The sequence below is a fragment of the Erpetoichthys calabaricus genome, chromosome 5 (assembly GCF_900747795.2).
Source record: "Erpetoichthys calabaricus chromosome 5, fErpCal1.3, whole genome shotgun sequence".
Lineage (NCBI taxonomy): Eukaryota > Metazoa > Chordata > Cladistia > Polypteriformes > Polypteridae > Erpetoichthys > Erpetoichthys calabaricus.
The window spans coordinates 194,843,166-194,868,536 of NC_041398.2; the positions used below are offsets into that span (position 1 = coordinate 194,843,166).

Below are 25,371 nucleotides of genomic sequence, written 5' to 3' on the forward strand. Positions count from 1 at the left end.
TTTTGTTACTTCGCGCCCCCCTAGGGGGGCCCGCCCCACAGTTTGAGAACCACTGGTCTATGTGCAAGGGAGCCACATCATGCATTTCTTAAACTTCAATGGATAACCCTTTGTTAAGCTAAAACAAAAAACTGAATTAAAATGGTTTTCTCAAAATATATATTAATAGCCACTAATATTAGAAAATAGAAATGGTCAAAAGTTCATAAAACTAAACTGAAAATAAATAAAATATGTGATAGTAGGTGAAGATAGCGTAGAAATTAATATCAATTCTAAAATAACCTTACTTAATGCCTCCCGCTTATGTACTGCATGGTATGAAGTGAATGTACTGCAGCACATGTTTAACATGTGGTAAGCAAAAGTCAGCAGGACTACAGCTTTGTTCATCTAAACTGAATTCTTGTAAATCTAAGCAGTCTGATGAAAGCAGATTATCTTCAGACTTCCTTAGAGTGTTCAACAAATGTTCACACAAATATTTTTTATTTCTGAACCAGATTATTTCCTGATGTGGACAATGGCAGTCTATACCCACAAACAGGGCTGGCATGTGGGTTGAGGTGACAAGGCGATTGCCTCAGGTGGTACTTTGGTAATGCAACAGCATTTTTTGTAATGTTATGAAATACTTTTTAAAAAATTCAGAGTTAAATGTGACTCCTAAGAATTACATACACATACTGTATAGTGTCTTATTTATATACTATTTTTCATGATTGTCAGAAATATTTTCATTTTAATAATTTCAAATTTTACATAAAGCAGTTTGCACCACAAGCTTCTGAGAATCAAAACGATGCACATGCATTTCAAAACTAAACATCTGTACATGATTTTGTCGCGTATGATTGTCATGTATCATATTGTTTATATATTGATTTTTTATTTTGTGATTTTTTTTGTAATTTATGAAATATGTTTGAGTGTCAGTCACATATAGATTACCTGTCTTAAAGTCTTTTAAATTTGCAGTGCTTGTGTGTAGTTAAAAAGAGCAGGTGTCTTAGAGCTTGAATTGAAAAGAACTGAATTTGATTTTGGATTGAAATTTCCAATTACAAACTCAAAAAAATGTTTTTTGGGGGGATCAGACAAAAGCAGTGAAGAATTTATATTTTTTTATTGTTTTAAAGAAATATTTTTTATGTTTATATATATTTTATGTTTTATATATATATCTATCCATTATCTAACCCGCTATATCCTAACTACAGGGTCACGGGGGTCTGCTGGAGCCAATCCCAGCCAACACAGGGCACAAGGCAGGAAACAAAACCCGGGCAAGGTGCCAACCCACTGAAGGGCACACACACACACACACACACACACACACCAAGCACGCACTAGGGACAATTTAGAATTGCCAATGCACCTAACTCAACTCTTATGTTTTAACTGTCTTTGCATTATTTATCTTATTATTTTTTATTTAAAACTATTTTGGTTATCAACCTCTCTGCTACATTCTTTAATTTATGATTTTGGTTACACGTTTTGCGCTTTTGTTTGTTAAAATATTGTTCTTCCAGCATCGACCTTTGCCTGTTAATAAAACCTCGATCTTTCTCCTGATTCCATCTTTATTTAAATCCTGCTGCTGCCCAGCCAAGTAAGTACACCATTCCTACATCATGCAACATGTCATTAGAATAACAGGGACCAGAGGATGAGGGAATGAATGTTATATAATATACAAATTAAATTTTCACCTAAAATAGTGTATACAAGTTTCAAAATAATTTATATCATTTTTCTGCAGTACTTACTGATTCCCTGTGCTCCATACATTCCATAACAATTTTAAATAAATGACTGGATTGTTTCTGCCCAAAGTTGAAGGTGTTTTGGATAATGAGGAGTATTTCTTCTTTAATTTCTGGATGAAGCTGCCTGCAAAAGTGAACAAACACGTATGACTAAAAAGATAATAGAAATTTTCCAATAAAAGTAATTTATATAGAATTTCAACAAGACTGTTTTGAGCACAGAACATTTACAAAATAATTTAAAAGAATTTATATAATTCTAAAACCAATAAAAATATTGATAATAAGAATGGATGAATATGAAAGAAAAAATCATTTTACACAGGCAATCTAAAAGTTACTACAGTATTACAAATAGGAACAGAGCAAATAGAAGAATAGTAGAACTGGACAATTAACATTTTAAATTAGTTTTTTAATTGAATTATTAAAAGCAAGTAACATTCCATACAAACAAGTCAAACTTAGCAAAAATAAATTCAATTCAACTCCCACCCAAGAGAAAGAATAAAAAATTGTTAATGTATATGGGGATGCTTTGAAATAGAAAAAGAAGCTTAGGAAGGATATTCATCTTGACAGTGTTAATTCTCCCTGCTAAAGTGAGATGGAGGGTAGACCATCTATGCTCGTCTTGTTTAAGTTTTTCCATGTAGACAGCAAAATTTTCTTGAAAAAGAGCTTTATGATTATGTTATGTTTACCCTTAGGTATTTAAACTAATCTGTGGTGATAAAAGGCAAGGTGTCAAATGTAATGTTGTGCACTAGAGAGTTCACTGGAAAAGGCACACTTTTATTCTAACTAATTTTGAGGCCAGATATCTTTTGAAACTCTGCTAATGCTATTAGGATTGCAGGCACAGTATTTTGTGGATCTTATATATTCTCTACATATAGTTATATTGTCTGTTCAATCCCCTGCCTGAAAATCCCCTTTATCTCAGAAGCATTTTGAAAGTAAACAGCCAGTGGCTCAATGGTGATTGTAAATAGCAGTGGTGACAGGGGCCATCCTTGTCTAGTACCACATTCTAGTTTGAAGTAGTCTGAAATAATGTAGTTGTTACAAACTGAAGCTTCTGGACAGGTATACAGTAGTTTGATCCATGCACATGTGTTCAGGCTAAACCCAAATTTGTGCAATGTAGTGAATAGGTAGTCCCATTGAACTATACTGAATGCTTTTTCTGCATCCAGAGATGATAAGAACTCAATCTTGGTAGACTTTGTGGGTGAATATATTACATTAAACGGGTGTTGACGATTGCAAGTTAAGTGTATGCCTTTAATAAATCTGGTTTGGTCTTGTGATATTACCGAAGGAAGCACTTTCTCAGTCCTTCTAGCTAGGAATTTGAAGAGCATCTTAACATCATTATTCAGAAGCACATTGTAATAAGCCCTTTTTAGGAAAGATGGTAATTATTGCTTGGCAAAAAGATTGAGGTAGAATTTTATTGTCTCTAGCTTCTACAGGTATAAATGCTGCTAATAAAAGGGAGTCTAACTTAATTGAAAATGTTTTATAAAATTCAGCAGGGTAGCCATCAAGGCCTGCTGTCTTCCCACTCTGAAGTGAGTTTATAGTGTCTAGTAATTCTGAGAGTGACAGAGGTTTTATCTAATTCATCTGCACTGAAAGTATCTAGTTGTGGTATCTGAAATGCATAGAAAACGCATTAGATTGTGTCTATATAAGGACATATAGTAGTCTCTAAACGTGTGCACTATACTTTTATGGTCAACGATTTTGTCTCCATCTGTGTTGGTAATTACTGGTACTGCATTGCAAACTTCCTGCTTGTGGATTTGTTGAGTTAAGATCTTATTAGCCTTCTCTTGGTGGTCATTGTAATGATGTTGCAATTTAAAAATGATTTGTTCAGTTTCTTTTGTTGTCAAGAGGTTGAGTTCAGATTGCAAAGTCTGTCTTTTCCTATGAAATGCCTCATTTGGGAGCCTGGTGTGTTCTTGATCTATTCTGGCAATTTCACTGATTAACTCTGATGCCTTACTCTATTTTTGTGGGAGAGTTATGAAATGCCTCTGTCCTCTTAAAAATGCCTTCAGAGTTTCCCAGAGGATTCCTGCAGACACCTCTAAGGATGTATTTGTCTCTAAAAAAATCATTTTGCTTGGATATAAATTCTGTACAGATCTTGTGAGCTATTAACAGGGTTTAAGACGCCAGATGAGTATGTGGGGCATAATGATTTGAGTTCTATGATCAGTGAGGGCATTGATAACAATAGTGTTGTACTTGCAAGATTTGATTTTGGGCAAAAAATTGTTAGTATCGCTAAAGAAATAATCAATTTTTGAGTAACAATAATGTATCGATGAGAAGAAAGAATATGATCAATTACAAACTGTGTAATTGTTTTTGCAGTGTTAGATATTAACGCCCCCGTGGCTAAAAACCTATCCAGGTCTGAATTTAAAACACAGTTAAAGTCTCCAGCCATTTTAATGTTATTAGTGTTCACATTAGGAATGGATGCAAATTTGTTTTAGATGAAGTCTCTGTTATCCACAATGGGTGCATAGATATTTATCAAAACCACTTTACAATTAAATAAATTACCCTAACGATCACATATTGCTCTTCAGAATCAGATAATACATCGGATACTACCATTGAAATTGTTCTATGTATTAAGATTCCCACACATCTAGTTTTCTTGTACAGCTGGAGTGGAATATTTGGCCAGTCCGATCTCTTTGCAACCAAAATTGATCCTTGCTTAATAATTGGGTCTCCTGTTAAAATACTAAGGTGAGACTTACTTTCTCTTTAATTCGTGACTAAGACCTTTGACATTCCAGCTCACAAAGTTCACTGTTTGGTCATAAAGACATTGCTTCTGAACTTTTGTTGACATTTTGTAGTCTTAACTTAAGGCTGTACATTATCACATAACATAAATTTTACCTTAATTTCCAGTTTTTCCAGGAGTTATTGCTATAAAGCCTATTGTTGTGTTGGCACTTAAAATTGTGGTAGTTAAAAGGATGCATTTTGCCTCCCCACATGAGGCTAGATCACACTTCACAAAATCCTAGTCCTCTGAACCAAGACAAGACCATCCCCCCCAGCAGCGGTGTAGAAGGATTAAAGTAGAGCTAACTATGGGCAATACAGTCCAAACACTATAAACCTAGAACATAATTTTAAATAGTCCCGAAAGAATAAAACCAGGGAATGATGTTAAACAGTACCCATGGAAAGGGTAAGATGTTAAACAGTCCTCTATTTATATAGATATATATAAATTGCAGGTAAAATTGCAGGACATGATGTGACTCACGATCGTATTTCAAAGTGTCACAATCAATTTTCTTATTCCTTTTTGTACTTCATCCAGCAAACTAAAAATGTAGAATTTGCCTTTCATATCCACTCTTAATTTAGCAGGACACAACTGCCTGTGTCTGATTTTGGTTTTGATAAGCACTGTTTAATGCTGTAAAATGTAACTGTTGAAGGTGAGAAATCAAGAAAAGTATGAATGTAGTTATTTTCAAAAAACAATCTCCTGTTTCAGTCTGAAAAATGGCATCAAATTTAATTTAGATTGTAACTTGTCAAAACATACAATAAGGCTTCTAGGGTTTGAGGCATTCGGTCTATATATGCAGTAAGCTGCTGATATCTTAGTGTCTTATTTAAAGTCCTCTCCAATCTCCAATCAAAATACACTCCCAGCACTCACTACCAAGCCCTTGCTCCTCCCCACTGACACCATACCTGCACTCAGGATCTGTGAAGGGGACGTGAGTCAGCTCTTCAGGAGACAGAAGATCAGGAAGGCACCAGGTCCAGATGGTGTGTCACCCTCCTGTCTTAAAGTCTGTGCTGATCAGCTGGCCCCATATTTACACAGATCTTCAACAGATCCCTGGAGCTATGTGAAGTTCCCTCCTGCCTTAAGCGTTCCACAATTATCCCGGTTCCAAAGAAAACCTCCATCGCAGGGTTAAATGACTACAGGCCAGTTGCCCTGACGTCTGTGGTCATGAAATCCTTTGAAAGACTGGTGTTGACCTACCTGAAGGACATTACAGACCCCCTGCTTGACCCCCTACAGTTTGCTTACCGAGCAAACAGGTCAGTGGATGATTCAATCAACATGGGACTGCACTACATCCTGCAACATCTCGACTCTCCAGGGACATATGCTAGGATCCTGTTTGTGGACTTCAGCTCGGCGTTCAATACTATCATTCCAGAAGTCCTCCACACCAAACTCACTTGGCTCACTGTACCAGCTCCCATCTCCCGGTGGATCAAAAACTTCCTGACAGATAGGAAGCAGCAAGTGAGACTGGGAAAAATCACATCCAGCACACGAACAGTCAGCACTGGCGCCCCCCAGGGATGTGTCCTCTCTCCTCTGCTCTTCTCCCTCTACACAAATGAGCTGCACCTCAAGAGACCCGTCTGTTAAAATCCTGAAGTTCGCAGATGATATGACAGTCATTGGCCTCATCAAGGACAGTGACGAGTCTGTATACAGACGAGAGGTCGAACAGCTGGCCTTCTGGTGTGGTCAAAACAACCTGGAGCTGAACAAGCTTAAAACTGTGGAGATGACAGTGGACTTCAGGAGGAGCCCCCCAGTGCTGCCCCCTCTCACACTACTCAACAGCATTGTGTCTGCTGTGGAAAACTTTAGGTTTCTGGGATCCACAATTTCCCAGGACCTAAAGTGGGAACTAAACATAAACACAATTGTTAAAAAGGCCCAGCAGAGGTTGTACTTCCTGCGCCAGCTCAGGAAGTTCAACCTGCCTCAGAAGCTGCTCATCCACTTTTACTCTGCAGTATTCCAGTCTGTTCTCTGTTCATCTATCACAGTCTGGTTTGGCTCAACCACAAAACAGGACAGGAACAGACTTCAACGGACAGTCAGGATTGCAGAAAAAATCATTGGTGTTGATCTGCCCTCCATTCAAGACTTATACAGATCTCGAGTCAGGAAACGGGCAGAAAACATCATTGCAGACCCATCACACCCTGGTTACAACCTTTTTCAACTTCTTCCCTCTGGTAGGCGCTACAGAGCACTGTACGCCAAAACTACCAGACATGTGAACAGTTTCTTTCCTCAGGCCATCACTCTCATGAACACTTAAGTCAATCTCACAGCATCAGGGACAATACTAGGTAAAACCGGAGTCCAATTCCTTGTATGTGTACATATACTTGGCCAATAAAGCTGATTCTGATTCTGATTATTCTAGAGAATAGTTCAACTATTAATTTCACTGGGTTTGGACTTTCACTGTTTTCAGGGAGACCTTTGATTCTGATATTATTCCTTCTATATCCATCTTCCAGTGCAGCTAGTTTGTCTCCAACAACTTTGCATTCATAATTCATCAGTAGTAGATGGCAGTTCAACTATTTCAATGTGAGTTGTGAACATTTGCTAAATGTGTTCAAGTTGAGCACTAAGTGCTCTAAATGTATTCTCAAACTTATTTGCATTTTCCTGTATGTTTTCCTCAATTTTTTCTAGCATGCCTTTAAAGGTTGCCTCAAAGCAGTTACTTAAATGTTTCTCTTGGTCTCTAATATTATGAAGCAGTTTGTCATTTGTCTTGGTTATGTCCTTTATATCTTTCCTTATATCCTTAATGTCCCCCTTGAGAGTAGTTATTGCAGTAATCATTGCAGTGATCATTGCCTTCAGCTCAGACCGTTCATTTTGGTCTTCTCCGTGCTCCGCAGGCAGAATAGCAAGCCTGGTTGGAGTCAGTACTGCTGACTCGCGGGGGTTAGTTGATAGTGGGGATAGTAAGGTCATGATCAGGCCATGCTCAGTACCATTAAACCTTCTGGAACCAACAAGTTCTTCTGGCCAGACTCACATGCAGTTTCACTCCCACTTTCACTCTCAGCTGGAGCCGATGCTACAATACCAAGTCCCCAAAGATCTATTCTTTTGCCTATCTTTTCCAGGTCAGTTTCTGGCAGGCCATACCTTGAACTTGAACTTGAGGCCTGTTTAGACTTAGATGATGCTTCAGCTGTCTTTTCCGTTTTTTTCTGAGTCCTTTTTCTGGTACTCATGCTTGTATATACTTGGATTTACTTTAATAAAAGTAAAATACACAGCTGCTAACAGAGTTCAACCTCAGATGTTCATCTCCTGAAACAGACAAGACTTTCTGAGTTTTAAACTTGGAGGTGAAGTAGTGGGATGGTCTTACAGTATGTAGCTGTTTGAGATAACCTGGGGTCTGTAAAAATGAAAGGAGACAAACAGTGTTCCACAAACACATCTAGAGTGATTGTGAATAGATGGTTACACATGAGTGAGCCACCCCACTCAAAGAGAAAGTGTTCTGTCAAGGTGGGAAATTGCAGGTACAAAGAAAAAGGACCAGGAAAATGAGTACAAAAGTATTCATAAGATCTAAATCAAGAAGATCAAAATAAACCATTTTGGCAAAAAGCAATATGTTATCAAAAAAATCTCAAGAAAAACACACAAAACCTTTACTCTCTGAATAGATTTTTTCCCAACTTCCCAACAAAGATATTACAACAGGATTTTAGAACTTTTTGCAAATTATTAAAAATAATAAAATAAAAATAAAAACACCAGTGACCCTTTGCTATGACACTTGAAATTTGACTACATCCCATTCTATTGATCATCGTTCAGATGTTTCTGCATATTGTTTGGAGTTCATGTGTGGTCAGTTCAATTGAATGAACATGATTAGGACAGATACACAACTGTCTGTATAAGGTCCCACAGTTGACAATGTGTATCAGCATTAAAAAAACATGAAGCTGAAGGAATTGTCTGCAGAGCTAATAGAAAAGATTGTGTCAAGGCACATATCTGGGGAAGGCTACAAAAAATTCATGCAGCAATGAAGGTTACCCAAGAGCAAAATTGACTTCAAGGTCCTAAATGAAAGGATTTTAGGACAACTATGACTCTTCCTAGAGCTGGCCAAACTGAGCACTCATGGGAAGAGGGCCATAGTAAGAGAGGTAACCAAGAACCCAATGGTCACTCTGGCTGAGCACCAGAGAAGCAGCTTGGAGATGGGAGAAATTTTCAGAAGGACAAACATCACTGCTAAACTACACCAATCTGTTTTTTATAATAGAGTGGCCAGACAGAAGTCTCTTCTCAGTAAAATGAGTCATAGTACAGATATATCCTCAAAAAAACCTGCTCCAAAGTACTCTGGACCTCAGATTGGGCGGAAGGTTCACCTCCCAACAGGTCAATGACCATAAATACAAACTAAAGACAATACAGGAGTGACTTATGGTCAACTTTGGGAATGTCCTTAAGTGGCCCTGTGAGAGTCCAAACTAACTAGAACCCAATCAAACTTTTCTGGAGAGAAAATAGCTGTCCACAGACAGTCTCTATCCAACAAGACAGAGCTTGAGAGACTCTGCAGAGTGTGTGACACTTGTTGCATCATACCCAAGAAGACTTTAGGCTGTAATCACTGCCATAGGTGCTTCAGCTAGGTACTGAGGAAAGAGTCTGAGCACGTATGTCAGTGTAATATTCCAGTTGTTTATTTTTAATAAATTGGCAAAAATGCCCATAAATCCTGTTTTCACTTTCTCATTCTAGAGTATGGACTTTTGCTTGAAGTGGTACAAAAATTAATTTAAAAGATTTTAGCACAAACCTGCAACATAACAAAATGTGAAAAAGTGAAGGGTTCTGAATACTCTCTGAGTCCACTGTAAAATATTATATAACAAAAATTTAATATGCATTTTTTCTTCCAAATGTATTTATTATTTGATCTTCACCTGCCATCTGCAGTACATTTGTGGACAAAGGCTAAAAGGTCTGCTGCCCTCCCGGTGCCTTCATATATTATCACAGGTATAGGCGGCGTGTTCCTTACATACTCCCAGACCAAGAGGATTATGTTGGGGCCACCTTCAACAACCAGTGCAACCACTGGAACTCCTTGACCCATTCCTAAGGAAATTAAGGAAAGTACGTTTTGTTTCAGTATAAGATTCCAAATTAAAAAGAGTCTCTGATTAACAGATTAATGGACAACTTGGTTGGTGCTGCACCCTCACAGCTCCAAAATTCTAGGTTTATGTCCCAGCCAGGGTATTGTCTGTGTTGTCTCCACATGTGCATGTGTTATTCTTGAGTATTTTGGTTTTCCACTTATATCTCAAAAGCATGCAACTTTAGCTTATTCTAAATTGGCCTTGTATGTGTGAGTGTTTTTCAGGAATTATGATTGCTTCCTGCCTGCTTAGTCCAGTTGTAATTTCAGTGGGAGAGGCATCAGACATACTGTAGAACCTTGCCTAGTAAGGGCCCTAGACCATTACAGGGCACACTTATATGTACAATTTCAAAACGTGTATATCTTTAGAAAGTTGAAGGAAAACCAGAGAAAGGGAATCTGAACATCTCCTGGAGTGATTAAGGAGCACTGCCAATCACTATGCTACCACAACACCATTCCCTGACAGCTACTTAATTCGTAAGTCTTAAGCTAACTTTTTTTAAGGTAAAGTAAACCATATTTAACTGTAAACATGACTGAAAATATTAAGGGTGGTGCTGTGGCTAGAACTGCAGTCTGATATATGTAACATTTTGGGTTTGTTCAGCAGCTGGTGTTGATGTTGATGCAATAACAATTTGTTTTTTCATGAAGTATATCTGCACTATCATGCCAAACATATTATTGTACTTCTTTGATAGATTCCACTAACTCTGTGTCTCAGGTACAATTGTTCAACAAAAATATACAGACACTTACTAGAATGTATTTTCTGAAGTCCTATATATCTTTCTAATTTTCTCCTTAGCTTGATTTCATTTCCATACTTGCCGACTGTCCCATCATCCACTAGGATGAAATGAGAATGCATGCTGTTGAGAGAAGTCAGCTTACTAAGAGGATTGCCCAAAGACTGGTATGGACAGAAAACCTGTAATAGAGAATAGAATTAAAATAAACAAATAAGTGTGGTATGTCTGAACACTGTTAAAGCTCAGCTCATAAACTTAGGATAATCATTAGACAAGGTTACAGTTAAACAATATAACTATGGTAATAAACATTTCAGACAAATGTAAGAAGATGTCATTTCAAAGAAGTGGGTAATTTTCATTTTTTGTAAGTTCAAAATAACTTATCTACTAATCTATTTTTTGAACTTGCATAATCTTTTCAGAGTCATGGAAAACTTGAACCCATTAGGCCCAAAGCAGAAAGCCAATGTCAGTCCTCCCCACCCCACTGCATGCAAATGTTGGAACACGGTGGGATTAGCACCCAGTGAGAAATTGAATCCACACACCTTGAATAAAGCTATAGAGATCAAAAAAGATTTACAACTTAAATATTCATAAGGGTATAATAGACAAAGGGGATGTCTCAAAAATAACAAATAAGCAGAACAGAACACTACCTCTCTGTGCTGTCTTGAATGGGGTCAGTCCCAGTCCCTGGCAGGATGCACCTTTAAAATTCATCTCTGGATCACTTCTAGAACAAGCAACAGCATTTTTCCTCAGATCGGGGGCTTCCCTATAATTGCAACAGGGACACAAGACTGGAGTGTAGCAATGTCACTCCTGGTGCTTTGGCACCCCAAGCCTTCTGTTGACCATAAAGGAGGGAGGCTCCTTGGTAACCTCTTAGTCACCTGCACAGTCCCATATATTCTATCAGAGAACTGTGTGCTCTCTAGCATCCTGAAGAACCATAATATTTTTCTGCTCAGGTCCCCTCTACCCTGTTGCTCTCTCTATCTTTTAATGCTGGTGCCCCTGCCTATATATTCATATAAGTACATAAGACATACTGCTCCATTCTCGTATTCCTTTACTGGCATGATATATAGTACCTTGTATTTCATTCCTAACAATGTTGATTTTTCTTTCCATTTCTGAGGTTACTGCTCAGGGTCATCTACTCTGTGCCTTCCCTTTATTTCACAGTTCTCTCCAGTCTATATTTCCCTTGCTCACCTACATGACCATCATAGCTGCTTATTTATACTAGCTGGCATTGGGCAATTGTTCGGACTACCAATTCTCACCTTGCCATCATCTATCCTTACCAGGAAAAGAAAATCTGAACACATTTCTCCAGTTTTGATGTCACTACACTGGTTACCTTTGTCATTCAGAATTGACTTTAAAATTCTGCTTATGGTTTATAAAGCCTTAAATAATCTTGCCCCATCTTATATATCAGAATGTCTGACACCTTATATTCCAAATCGTAACCTCAGATCTTCAACTGAGTGTCTCCTTAGAATTCCAAGAGCAAAACTTAAAAGAAGTGGTGAGGCGGCCTTCTGCTGTTATGCACCTAAAATCTGGAATAGGCTGCCAGTAGGAATTCGCCAGGCTAATACAGTGGAGCACCTTAAAAAACTGCTGAAAACACATTACTTTAACATGGCCTTCTCATAACTTCACTGTAATTTAAATCCTGATACTCTGTATATCCAATTCATTATAATAACTATTCATTCAAAATCTGTACTAACCCCAACTCTCTCTTCTGTTTCCTTTCCTGGTGTCCTGGCCACCACCATCTACCCAAAGCACCATGATGTTCCAACAATGATGGATGGATTAAAAGCCAGAAGTCTGTATGACCATCAGCATCAAGTGACTCTGTGAGAACCCTAACTACAAAGAGGACTATTTCATTTATGTTAGGTAGAATGCCCAGAGGGGACTAGGTGGTCTCGTGGCCTGGAACCCCTGCAGATTTTATTTTTTTCTCCAGCTCTCTGGAGTTTTTTTTTTTTTTTTTCTGTCCACCCTCGCCATCGGACCTTACTCCTTTTCTATGTTAACTAATGTTGTCTTATTTTAATTTTGTGTTTTGTCTTTTATTTTTCTTTTCTTGATTATGTAAAGCACTTTGAGCTACTTTTTGCATGAAAATGTGCTATATAAATAAATGTTGTTGTAATTGTTATCTACTCAGTTAGTTGCTTGAAGTTTTCCTGTTCTTTTCTTTACTATGAAAGCTTTCTCCCACATAATGCTCCTGACCTCCTCCTCCTCCTAAAAGTATACATGTTCAATTGATTTTCAACTCTAACCTGTCCCAGCTTGGGCATCCATAAGTGTGCCCCCAGTAAACCGAAAATGTTTTGTGTGTTGGCTTCTGCTTTTTGCCCAGTGTTGCTGGAAAAGGTTTCAACTTCCAACAGCCCTGAAATAAATTGATCCAGAATATAGATGGATTATTATAATGAAGTTCACGTAAACTTTTGATTAGTTTGTGTATTATTTGTTATTTTTATTTCCTTTATAACATGACTAGGGGGCTCACCCCTGCTCGCTTTGCTCGCCAACTATCCCCCCTCCCCCCGCGTTTCTGCCACTTGCGTTATGAAGAGGGGGGCTGAACGTACCCCAAGGAGAAGCAGTCGCTCCTCCAAAACGGTGATACAAAGGGAAACAAATATGTGTTTTTTTTTTTTTTTATCTCCACTTTGCTCAATCAGCTGCTGGCTTGCTGCTGCTGCTGTGCCATGTGATCTGCATCTCGCACATCGCTTCGAACATTTAAAAGTCTGTACAGCAGCTGTCCTACTCTTTGTCTTTTATTTCCCCGGGTATGGTTAAATCTTTTGGCACAAAGTCTCGTGAGTTCTTGATATATTTTTAGTTTATAATTTAAAAATGGAATAAGATTCTAAAAAGCTAACAACATCACATTAAAGTTTGATAAATTCTGAAGAGAATGATACCAAACATATATATGTAGGTTTTAAAATAAGCCGATTTAACTCATGACAAAAAAGTGACATAAAAGCGTCACATAAAATCGTTGCACTTTTAGGCTTAGGATTTTATATATAGAGAGTAGATATTGTAAAAAGTAAGAATTCTAAGTAATAAATCATAATACCATACTTGAAATCAGTTTATTATTAACTGTATGAAACATACATCAGTGTGCTGTCCCAGCATATTGTTAACTGCACGGCACTCTTTCTTTCTCTCTATTGTTTTTTTTCAAGAATTTTTCACTATTGATGCTATAATTTAGTTTTCTGAAAAATGTTAACGGTCTAAAAGTCTACATGGACTCTAATATTTCTGCTCCCATTAATAATAATAATACTAATGCATTTTATTTACATAGCGCCTTTCCCATGCTCAAGGTGCTTAAAAGAAAATGATACAAATAGTTTTGCATAGGGCGGCATGGTGGCGCAGTGGTAGCGCTGCTGCCTCGCAGTTAGGAGATCCGGGTTCGCTTCCCGGGTCCTCCCTGTGTGGAGTTTGCATGTTCTCCCCGTGTCTGCGTGGGTTTCCTCCGGACGCTCCGGTTTCCTCCCACAGTCCAAAGACATGCAGGTTAGGTGGATTGGTGATTCTAAATTGGCCCTAGTGTGTGCTTGGTGTGTGGGTGTGTTTGTGTGTGTTCTGGGGTGGGTTGGCACCCTGCCCGGGATTGGTTCCCTGCCTTGTGCCCTGTGTTGGCTGGGATTGGCTCCAGCAGACCCCCGTGACCCTGTGTTCGGATTCAGCGGGTTGGAAAATGGATGGATGGATAGTTTTGCATAGAACAATTAACAAATGAACACAGGATATACAAAAGCATTAAATCTAGAATTAAAGAAGCAATAAACCAGAGTATGATACTAAATTCAATACTAAAAAAAATGCCTGAGCAAATCACATAATTTATGATATAATACACACACAGATTATACTGAACATCTGGACAGAGAGGTAATCTGAAAGAAGGGTCAGAGAGTTAGGTTAGGGTTAAAGCCTTCCTGAACACGCGAATTTTAAGTTGTTTTTTAAAAGAATGAAGCATGTCAGCTGATCTAATTAATTTAGGAAGGCCATTCCAAAGTCTGAACATTATCTGTACAGTCAGGTTAGTGTGGAACACAACAAGATTGCCAGAATCAGAAGACCTTAGTGGGTGAACAGGAGTAGAGTGATGGAGAAGCTTGCTGATGTAGTCCGGTGAAAGGCCACTTTAAAGCTTTGTAGGTTATTAATAGAATTTAATACTCAATCATATAAGACACAGGAAGCCAGTGAAGGCGAAGCAGGATGGGTGTGATGTGCTTGCTGTTGCATGTTCATCAAAAGACTCTTGCAGCTGAGTTTTGAATTAACTAGAGATGTAAAATAAGATTTGAAGGGGCACCTGCCAGTAGGGAGTTACAATAATCAATGTGGAATGTGAGAAAAGCATGGACAATGTTGTGTTCTAATCGCTGATTTCTCCCATCTGTGAGCTAAGAGACATATAGCAAAGTACAGCAGTTACAGTTTTTTTTTATTTATTTACTTACATCTTTTCCAATGAGGTCACTTTGATTTTCAATGACTCCCCATGGTGTGATTCCAATTACACAGATTTTTCTCAGATAATGGGAACTGTGAATCTTTATGGCATCACCTACATGTCTGGATAAGCCTGTTAGACAACATTGGAGTTAAACCACATTATCATTTCAACGCAAATGTTTTCACCTCATGAATAATTAATTTAGCTTAAAACATTCACTATATGTTATCTTACTAACATACAAGTTACCTGGAGAGCAAATTTGAAAACAATGAAGAAGGTAATGTCACTTCTGATCATATTTTTTCTTTCTGTTTTGTACAAGAAAGTTTGCAACAGTTAATTTTAGACATAGAGTAAGTCTGACTGCTAATAGTAGCAAAGAGAAAAGCAGCTTTTCTTCGTAGTGGGAATTTATATATTTTATGCACAGTTTTGGACAGTCTTGCCTTTGAGAAAAGTGAGGCTGAGCACCATAACTCAATCAAAAATGTAAGTAAAATTGGAGGTTGCAGACTAAAGGGTTTGCAAACTCTGTGAATAAAATAAACTTTTCAGAAGGCTACGACATCAAAACAGTTAATCCATACTCAAAGTATTTTATTCTTTAGTGAATAAAAATTTGCCTACTGTTCAGTTTCTGTTACAATAAACTCAAATGTAAAAGAATGGAGCTGTCAAAATATCTTCTGGTAGAATAACTAGAGTTCATCTTGATAACATTAAAACCTTTAAAGAACCCCAAGTAAAATGTCCAGTGAAACCAGATGGATAGTTCCTTCCACATAGCTGAGGAGAGAACTTGAGCATAACACTATGTAGTTAATGTTAATATAAATATTTTTTAATTAAAATAAGGTAAAATGTATTTAAATATTAATACTCATAAAATTTGTATCTCTGATGATTTAGAATTATCTCACATTGTGAGATACCCAGAGAGAATATGGACACAAACATTAGAAGAATGCAGCACAATAAGAAACAATACTAGCTATTGCAACACAAAGCTGGCCGTTGTAAAAATTATGTTTGATATTTTTTTTGCTTTGTAAATAACATGGAATGAAGAGTTTAAAAGAACAATATTCATTTTTCTAGCAGCTTAGTTTAAGAATATAGTCAGTCTTGTGTTATAAATAATATTTCATCTCTGTCTAATGCCCCATTTATACTACCACTCTGATGTGACCTGTTTTGAATTTTTCCACATATCTAACTCAGATCGGACACTCAAATTTCACATGGTATGTTTTTTTGAGATTGGACACAGACTTTCATACTTAAGATTGGATTATTGCTCAAGAATGACAGTCAGTTGCATTATAATTGTTCATTATGCCACATGTAAAAGGGGAGAGAGGCATTGGTAGAGGATATTGCACTAATGGTATATGGTAATGGTCTAATGGTATTTGTCTCATTCAAAAATTCTCCAGCCACTGGGAGTTGTCAAAGCACCCAACAATACTGTCCTAATACTCTTCTCTCCTGCTATGTATCCACATTCTTCTCTACATGAAGGCAGAAGAAATCACAGCCTAAAATACTAAGGTATTTAATTCCATTGAACTTGTGTGCGGACTCACCATATTTAGCAAGCGAGGTGTAGTTCTAAAGCAGAGTTTCTTAAACTTTGGGTTGGGACCCAATTTGGGTTATGGGTTACTACAATTGAATCATGAGTTACTGTGGTATTTAATGGGAAATGAGTCACAGATGGTTTGTGAATTTGTAAAGTCACATTTGGAAGGCGCGGATTGATTATACAAAATTGCTCCAATGATCTACAACTGTCCAGGTATTCAACAAGGAATGGATCTCAAAGACACTCAAAAGGACAAGATTGGGTCACAGCAAAAAAGGTTTAAGAAACTCTGCTCTAAAACATGAAGAATTGCGTTAGCAGAAGAAGCATGTTCACTTACGTCAGAAGACATGTTCAGTACTTACATTCCACATAAGCTGAATGTACTCTATATGTAAACATTCAAGACACATCTAGAATGTGTAATGTAAATAGCACAGATATTGGAATGGTTTCCTTCATCATTTTTGATTCAAGCATCAAGACTAGATAGTGTAAGAGTGGCCTGAAGACGTCTAGATGCATTTCACATTTATGTAAAAAAATCACAATGTAATCACCTTCAAGCCAAAAACTGTGAATTTCAAATCTTTAACATGACATAAAATAATATGCATCTTTGTTAAGAAAAATATTGTCTGACACTGTCAGGTAAGCCATAATAGGAACCCAATAATTAAATTTAAAAGTGACAAATTAATACAGGTATGATAGTATGGGCTTCCAGTACTAAACTAATGCCAGCTTGATTAAACAAACACATTTAAAGTCAACCTGTCCATTTGTTTATCCATTTTTCCAGTACAGGGTCACAAGCAATTATGACCACCAATGGGCACAAGGCAGGAACCATTCAGGAGCAGGATGCTGCTTGCTGGGTACACTTGCACATACATCTGCACTTTCATGTTGGACCAATTTATTTTTCTTCATGTCTTTGGACCCTGAGATCAAGCTGGAATCCCAAACAATCATAATGGTAGACAAACAGATACCTCACTATAGACATGCTGACATGGAATTGAGACCTAATGTGAGGACAGCGATATCAGTTTGATTAGTGCGGTACAGTCAGATTAAAGATCAAATTTAAGTTTTTAAGGAAAAAATAACATGATTAAAGATAAAAACCTATAAACAACTGAAATTCCACATGTTCTGTGGCCTTGCAATGAATAAATAACTTGCTTTTAGGAGACAGACATACATAGCTATGCAGGGCCATTTAATGTGTGGGCACAATGGGCACTAGCCAGGGGACCCAGGAGCATAGGGGCCCACGATGTTTCAGATGCCTATGTTTGTTTCTGTTGTGCTATCAAAACAGGGGCCCCAGCGCACTACATTGCTCGGCAGCCTATGATGCTGTTAAGACGGCTATGCTGCTATGTCTAAAATACTCTTTTATCAAGAAAGAAAAGGTGTACTCATAGGGGTTAAGGCAGTCCTTATCTTTAGGGGAGCTAATTAGTGGATTATATGAGTTGTCTTACTTTAAAACTTCTAGCTTCACTGTGGAAATCCCCTGAGCACTGTCACTAATGATAATTGGGTATCTGAATTTTACAGTTTACTACATATGAAGTTAGTTGTATCTGAAATTAACTACAAATCCATAACAGACTATTGAGGCTGGTCTACTGCTCTTCAGTCCTTTAAATCCTGGCTGCCTATTGCTCATTAATGCTGCTTTTAAATCAGTGCTTCTCAGCTCAGGATGGGGTTGTGGGGGATTGAATATTAGTGTCATCAGGGTATGGATTCTGTTATAAATACTGTGTATAATTCAGTTTAATTAACTATATTCTAAATACTCAAATATATTATGAAGATATGATGTTATCTGTATCTATCTAATTTTTTTGTAGCAAATATGAATCAGTGTTATAAATGTTTAAACAATTTTGTTATACAATACATCTGTGCAATTCAAACAGTGTAATGACTTGATTAATCAGTAGGACATGAAATCCATTTGGCCAGATGGTTTAGTAAAATGTCCCCAGTTCTCTTTCATAAAAGCCTTCTGCATGCATACAGTACAGTACAGTATAAATGTGTAGACTTTGCTATACCTGTGTTAATACCTTCTGTTACAATCCACGCTCCTGTTGTTTCAGCAGCTTTAATTAACCCTTTTCCAAAAATCTGCTTTACTTTTGGAGGGAGATCAAAATTTTGAACACCACCATGTACTGAAATCACCAGCTTTGGTAACTCCATTTGCCATTCGTTAACCATGAGATGTAACAGTTGATCCAGTTTGGTATCATAGGAAACTCTGATATACTGCAAATCAAAAGAAACAAGAATTGCAAAGTTTCAAACCATTGAAGTAGGAAGGAAGGTGGCTCGACGATGGTGCTACTTGTTTAATAACATGCACTTGGCATTGCTATTGTTGCAGCTTTCAAACAGGGAGTGATTTAGGTAGCAGTGATTTATTGCTCCACAAAATATATTGTAGTATTCTTTTTTCCCTACTAACACACATTTTGATTACATATACTGATATTTAAAAATATATATAGTTAAAGTTTGTCTAGGGCTGCTAAACATTCAATCTTTCATTACACATCGTGCACTTCTATGAAGCATGCATTAATGTTTGAAAACCAATCTAACATTTTTCCTACTGCTCTATTTATATTTACAAAGATGGCACAGATCCAAATATGTCGGTAAAACGCACCTTCTTGCTTGCATTGAGTTAAATCAGGTAGCTGCTGACTGTCATATTTTATCTTTAAAGTGCAGTTTAACTATCTGGAGCACTAACAGCTATTTCCTAAATGTTTAAACATATTGATTCATACAATATAATGTCCACTTCAGTCTCATGATTTATAAAAAATAATGAAATTCTGTGCTCTTATTATTTTGTGGCATGCATAACAGTTATAACCTGTAAACTTTCATGAACAACAGCAAACCCAATAAACCACTACAAACATTTGACATAAAGTTTTAGAACTTCTTCCAACTTGACAAATTAATTGGTTTTTAATGTGTTAAATTACATTATCTGTAATTAATTCATTAATTGATTATCTATCACTTAAATATTAATGGAAATAACTATATTTCACTCAAGAATGGTTACAAATAAGAAAAAGTTGCAACAAACCTTTCAGATATCAGTAATGACTCTTTAAATAAATTGTGCTGGTTGAATGAATTGGTAGTAAATTAATTATGATTATTGGACATAGAGTAATTTAGATTTATGCAGTGTTAATATTCAGTTACCTAACAGAAACGAGAAAAGAAAACTGCATACATACACATATAAGGACAACACCTTGGTAATCTGGGAAAGAAGTTAAACACTCACTAGCATTTATTATAACATAACAGCTATTAATAATAACATTTGGTCATGAAAAGCTTTTAAACACCATACTATGTTTCAGTGGATTCACAATCTGAAATCTGTGTAGATTTATTATCATTTTAAGCTACAAAACTAACTTACTATATATAACAACAAACAAAGTACTCTAATTCTGTTTCAGTCTTTACTAAAAGATTTGTATTTAAATTGACTGCAAGCGTCTTCAAAAATGTGGTGTCGTTTCTGCTGTTTACATAGGAGTTGGCATCTTGCTGTAATTTCCCATTTTCTTTTTCCAACAGGAACTGATGTAGTCTTCATTTTGGTATCCCTTATTTTCAATATTAACTTTTTGCACACTTGTATTTTGTTCTTGTCATTTTTACATTGTTAATGAACAATATTCTGATTCTGTTTTTTTGAGTTGTCATCATTGTTTTATGATTGTCTCTTCCAAGTCGATAGAACAAAACTTATATTTGTTTTATCGAAAGCTTAACAGGTGATCTCTTTAGCTTTTTGTCTTTTTTGCTTTGGCCAGATTTTAATTTGCAATACTGCGCCATTATGTGCTACTGATATTGTATTACATTCACTAGTCTGTGGGAGACATGCAAAATGAATCTTATTGTACTAAATTTGAGCTTGAACTCAAATTAGCTTCAAGCATTTACTATACAAGAAAACTTTCAAGAAAATGTAAATCTCTAGGTCTGTGCAAGAAATTAATTTTCAGTAAAAGTATTTTTTACCTATAAACCTAATAATGAAGCATACTATTATCAGTTATATATAATAATAATGTATAACATCTGCAATAATTTGATTGTCAGATTTCATACCAAATATATCAATATCAGGCTTGTGTTTTTCCCCTAACAGTTCTTTGGCTTCTAAAATTATTTTATTATATATTGTTCCTGGTGTTTTGAACGTCAAGGAATCTATTGATAATATTTATATTTTGTTCTCATGTGCTTTTACCAGGGATAACAATGATTCATCTTCTCCTGCATTTTCCTTATGGGTGCCGCCATTCTGGGATGGTTTTGTTAACAGTTGTTAGGCCATTGCTAGACTTGTGGACCAGAAGTGTGCAATGCATGATATTAGCGTAATGGCCTAAAAGTCAGCATGTTATACTTCCTCATCATCCAAGACTTCATAAGGATTCATAAGCGAATAACCCTCAGTATTTTTCTCATTGGTAGTTTCTGAGTTACTGGTTATGATAACGTTTTCTGCCTCCTGACTCCAAATTTCATTTCATTTGTGTTTTCGCTCTTGTTATGTGTTACTCTTTTGTATTACGACTTACTCAGTTCTTCGACCATGATTCTCTCTACACGTCTTAAATTTAATCTCCTGTTTCCATTTTCTCTGTCAGAACTACTGTTGCCCCTTTGCAAGAAATACAACAAAGAGTATTGCATCAACTGAAGATGACTTCTCTTTGGTTGTGTTTAAAACTATGCTTAATTTTTTGTGTTATATGTTTTGAGCATGAGAAGGTGTTCAATGACTAAGTTTATTACTAAATAAGTGAAATTTTACAGAACAGGTGAAAACAAATGTGTGCAATATTAACTGAATGTATGACATTGTATTAGTGTACTGTTTCATTTTACTCTTTTGTACTGAATTCTCTGGCCACAATTAACAGTACATCACGGCTCAAATACTGAATTATCTTTAATTTTATGATGCACTTGACCTGTCTGGGCAAAATATGCTTCATTACAAAAAAATAAAAACATGAAAAATCCAATAATTGTGGTTAGTGAAATGTTTTTAGGCAAACCTTTGCATGATAAGCATGTGCTCCATCTTGAAAATCGATGGTGCCAAAAGCATCAGTCGGGCTTGTCTGTGTGTGTCTCTCTATTGTCCATTCTTCCTGAGGATCCAGGGTCGACATGTAGATTGGAGAGCTGAAGTCTAACCCTGAGTGGTCGCCGATCAAGCGGCCACAGCAGCATCTGGAGAAAAAGACATTTAAGAGCACATTTTATCCTTTGTGTAGAGAGGGACTTCTCAAGTAATACTTGATATGTATTAGTTTGTTAACTTCACTTAATGGCATATTATTTTTACAACAGGTTAATTTCAAATTATTGGTACATTTTACAGAAAGCTTTGAGGGGCATAAAGTCATGCTATCTAATTTAGCACTGATCCCACTCAATGACATTTCTTATTCAATACCTGAAGAAGGAAAAATTAATTTTGTCATAAGTACAGCAAGTATGTCATTAAATCCATACATATTTTGTCAACTTGCCTGAGCCTAAATTAAAATGTGTGTGTTAAAATATTCATTTCTAAAATTAAAGTTTATTTTGCTATTTGTAACAAGTACTTTAAAATTGATAATAGTGTTGGCCCTCTCAGTTACAGTTTAAAAGTGAATTGCTGCACTAAACGGAAGAATGACTAACTTATTAAATAGTAGGTTATTCATTTAAAGCCCACTTTTTGTGTCTTTTTTCTTTTCTATTCTACTGTGTGCTGTAAAAGAAGAGACACTTCCTGGAATCACTCCATCTCAGACAAAATGCATACAGTTTGGTGAGCTAACACATATGGGACGGATGATGACAAGAAGAGCACAAAGTAACAAAGGAAATCATATGGAAGAAAAAATCCCACTGCAGCCCACTTAGCCTAAACTGACAGGCTTATCTGCACTGTTGGCCCCACATTGTGACTCTTAATGTCACACAAGCATCTCTTTTACTTTCTTATGGCATCTTTTTATCCGTACCAGAAAGCCATCATCTGACTTGCTTCATGTCTTTAGGTCCCAGTGGCGGAGAGCAGCAGTTAAACTAGAGTTTATTCCAATTGCCCAGGTGACCCTTATTGGGCTGTATGCTCAATGGTTACCACCACACAGTAACCTCTCTGCGGCCACCTGTCATGTCAGACGTGTTGTAGTGGCCTTGTACCAACTTTTTAAAACCACCCACCCATCTGCCCAAGTGTTAGGTCAGACACTGTAATCATGGGGTGCATTTCTTGCCCTTTTCCCTCAGCAGAAAGCAAGTATATGGGATTGACTTTTGCATGTCAGTGCCCTTCAGGCTTTCTTTCAAGATGCCATACCATACCTCATCAGTTTTACTTTTAGGGTGCCACTAAATGTTGCTCTTAATAGCAGCCCTTGTCTTTCCATACTTACTGTATACACAGGGGGTTTGTACTTTTGTCACTGTGGACTTTGCTCTCTCTCTCTCTTTGTGATACTAGACAGGATTGTCCCCTGTCCTGTGTCATCCATTGAAGACCAATCCCAGTTAAGTAACATTAATAATGCTAAACCGTGCTCAAATATGTCTATACATTTAAAAAACATTTTGTGAACCATTTGTTTTATTTTATTACCTTTCTAGCCATTAGCAGGAAGGATACAGTTTCCTGCATGTCTGTGCAGCCATATTAAAGGGAAACTTGACCCATTACACTCTTCAAAGGACTCTATTGTTACTCCAAGTCTTCTTATATCCACTGGGATAACAAAAATAAATAAAAAATAAAACCTCAGTTTAAATCTTACCTTATTAGGTTCTGGCAAACCTGGCACCCTGGAACACATCTATAATATTGCAGGAAAAAATAAATAATATTTTAATGCGAACTAGTGAAAATATTACAGCAGGATATAAATAATCTCACACTTCCATATTTTACAGTATATTGCGCTGCGCAAAAACCCTGTGCTAGAAAAGGAGGTTCCGTAAATGAATTGATAACTTCAGACAATCAGAACAAGCATGTCAAAGTTTTCCTGAAGGTCAGTCCAATACAGGATATTTACAGGCACAATTACACACACACCCAAATGCATACATCCACTCTGCAGTGGTGATTTAGATTGTATAATTCACTTAACAGCATGCATTTGAAACTATAACAGGATGTCTGTGAGGGAAACACAAGCAAACACAGGGAAACAGGCAAAGGCCACCCTGAGAGACCAGAATTAAACCAGAGCCACAGCTTAATGAGAAAGCATTGCCATGCATTGTACCACTGTTCATTTGCCGGTACTTTATGTTAAAATAATTTATATTCGTATATTTTTATTAGGGCGGCACGGTGGCGCAGTGGGTAGCGCTGCTGCCTCGCAGTTGGGAGATCTGGGGACCTGGGTTCGATTCCCGGGTCCTCCCTGCGTGGAGTTTGCATGTTCTCCCTGTGTCTGCGTGGGTTTCCTCCGGGCGCTCCGGTTTCCTCCCACAGTCCAAAGACATGCAGGTTAGGTGGATTGACGATTCTAAATTGGCCTTAGTGTGTGCTTGGTGTGTGGGTGTGTTTGTGTGTGTCCTGCGGTGGGTTGGCACCCTGCCCAGGATTGTTTCCTGCCTTGTGCCCTGTGTTGGCTGGGATTGGCTCCAGCAGACCCCCGTGACCCTGTGTTCGGATTCAGCGGGTTGGAAAATGGATGGATGGATATTTTTATTAATAATAAAATAACCACTGTGTTTGCTTTAGCGTGCCCTGGTACATGTTGGAACTATACCATACCAGAGGTAAAGTTCAATTTGTTGACCAATTACATCCAAGCTCAAATCAAAGGTACGTTTACTGACATACAGCCAAAGTTTATGGAATTTGTCTTAGCCCAGCAGCCCAAACTCAACAACATAATGGGTCAGCTTAACAGACACATCACAAAAGTACAAACAATTAAAAAAAAATCACCAAACCCAGACAAATATAATAATTATAAGGTACAGTTGCAAGGTGCAAGCAATACAGCTTCTTAGAAATAATCATTTCATGACACACCAATTAGCCACAACTTCAGATCTGCCTACCAAATATTATGTAGGTCCCCTTGTGCCACCGAAACAGCTCTGACTATTGAGACATGGACACCACAAGTCCTCTGAAGGTGTCCTATGGTATCTGACGCTAAGACATTAAGTCCTGTAAGTTGCAAGGTGAAGCCTACATAGATAGAACTTAGTTTTCTAGCACATCCCATAGAGTGCGTATTGAGATCTGTTTGAATTTGTAGGTCCAGTCAACAACTTGAACTCTTTGTCATGTTCCTCAAACCATGCCTGAACAATTTCTGCAGTGTGGCAGGCAGCATTATCCTGCTGAAAGAAGTCATTGCCACCAGGGAAAACCATTGCCATGAAGGGATGTACATGGTCTGCAAAAATATTTGAGTTGAGTAGGTGGTTACATGTCAAAGTGATATTGACATGAATATCAGGACCCAAGAGTTCCCAGCAGAACATTGCCAAGATCATCACACTGCCTATGCCAGATTGCCAGATTCATCAATCCTGGCTACCTTCTTCCATGACTCAATGAGCAAGTTCTGATGCTCATGTACCCATTGTA

General features: G+C 37.2%; 1 protein-coding gene across 5 annotated transcripts in view; it reads right to left on the reverse strand.

Annotated features, from left to right (window-relative positions):
* The window catches only part of LOC114652139 (transient receptor potential cation channel, subfamily M, member 6), a 158,347-nt gene that overhangs the window by 73,740 nt on the left and 59,236 nt on the right, over nucleotides 1-25,371 (reverse strand). For all 5 annotated transcript variants that reach the window (XR_007935172.1, XM_051928453.1, XM_051928454.1 and 2 more), the window contains exons 3-9: nucleotides 23,570-23,608; nucleotides 21,815-21,992; nucleotides 18,755-18,968; nucleotides 15,096-15,220; nucleotides 10,559-10,730; nucleotides 9,576-9,750; nucleotides 1,773-1,896 (exon numbers count right to left, since the gene is read on the reverse strand). Coding sequence is in view for 4 of the 5 variants with exons in the window: in XM_051928453.1 (XP_051784413.1) it covers nucleotides 1,773-1,896; nucleotides 9,576-9,750; nucleotides 10,559-10,730; nucleotides 15,096-15,220; nucleotides 18,755-18,968; nucleotides 21,815-21,992; nucleotides 23,570-23,608 (1,027 nt within the window). In the remaining variant the exon portion in view is untranslated. The remainder of the gene's footprint in view (nucleotides 1-1,772; nucleotides 1,897-9,575; nucleotides 9,751-10,558; nucleotides 10,731-15,095; nucleotides 15,221-18,754; nucleotides 18,969-21,814; nucleotides 21,993-23,569; nucleotides 23,609-25,371) is intronic.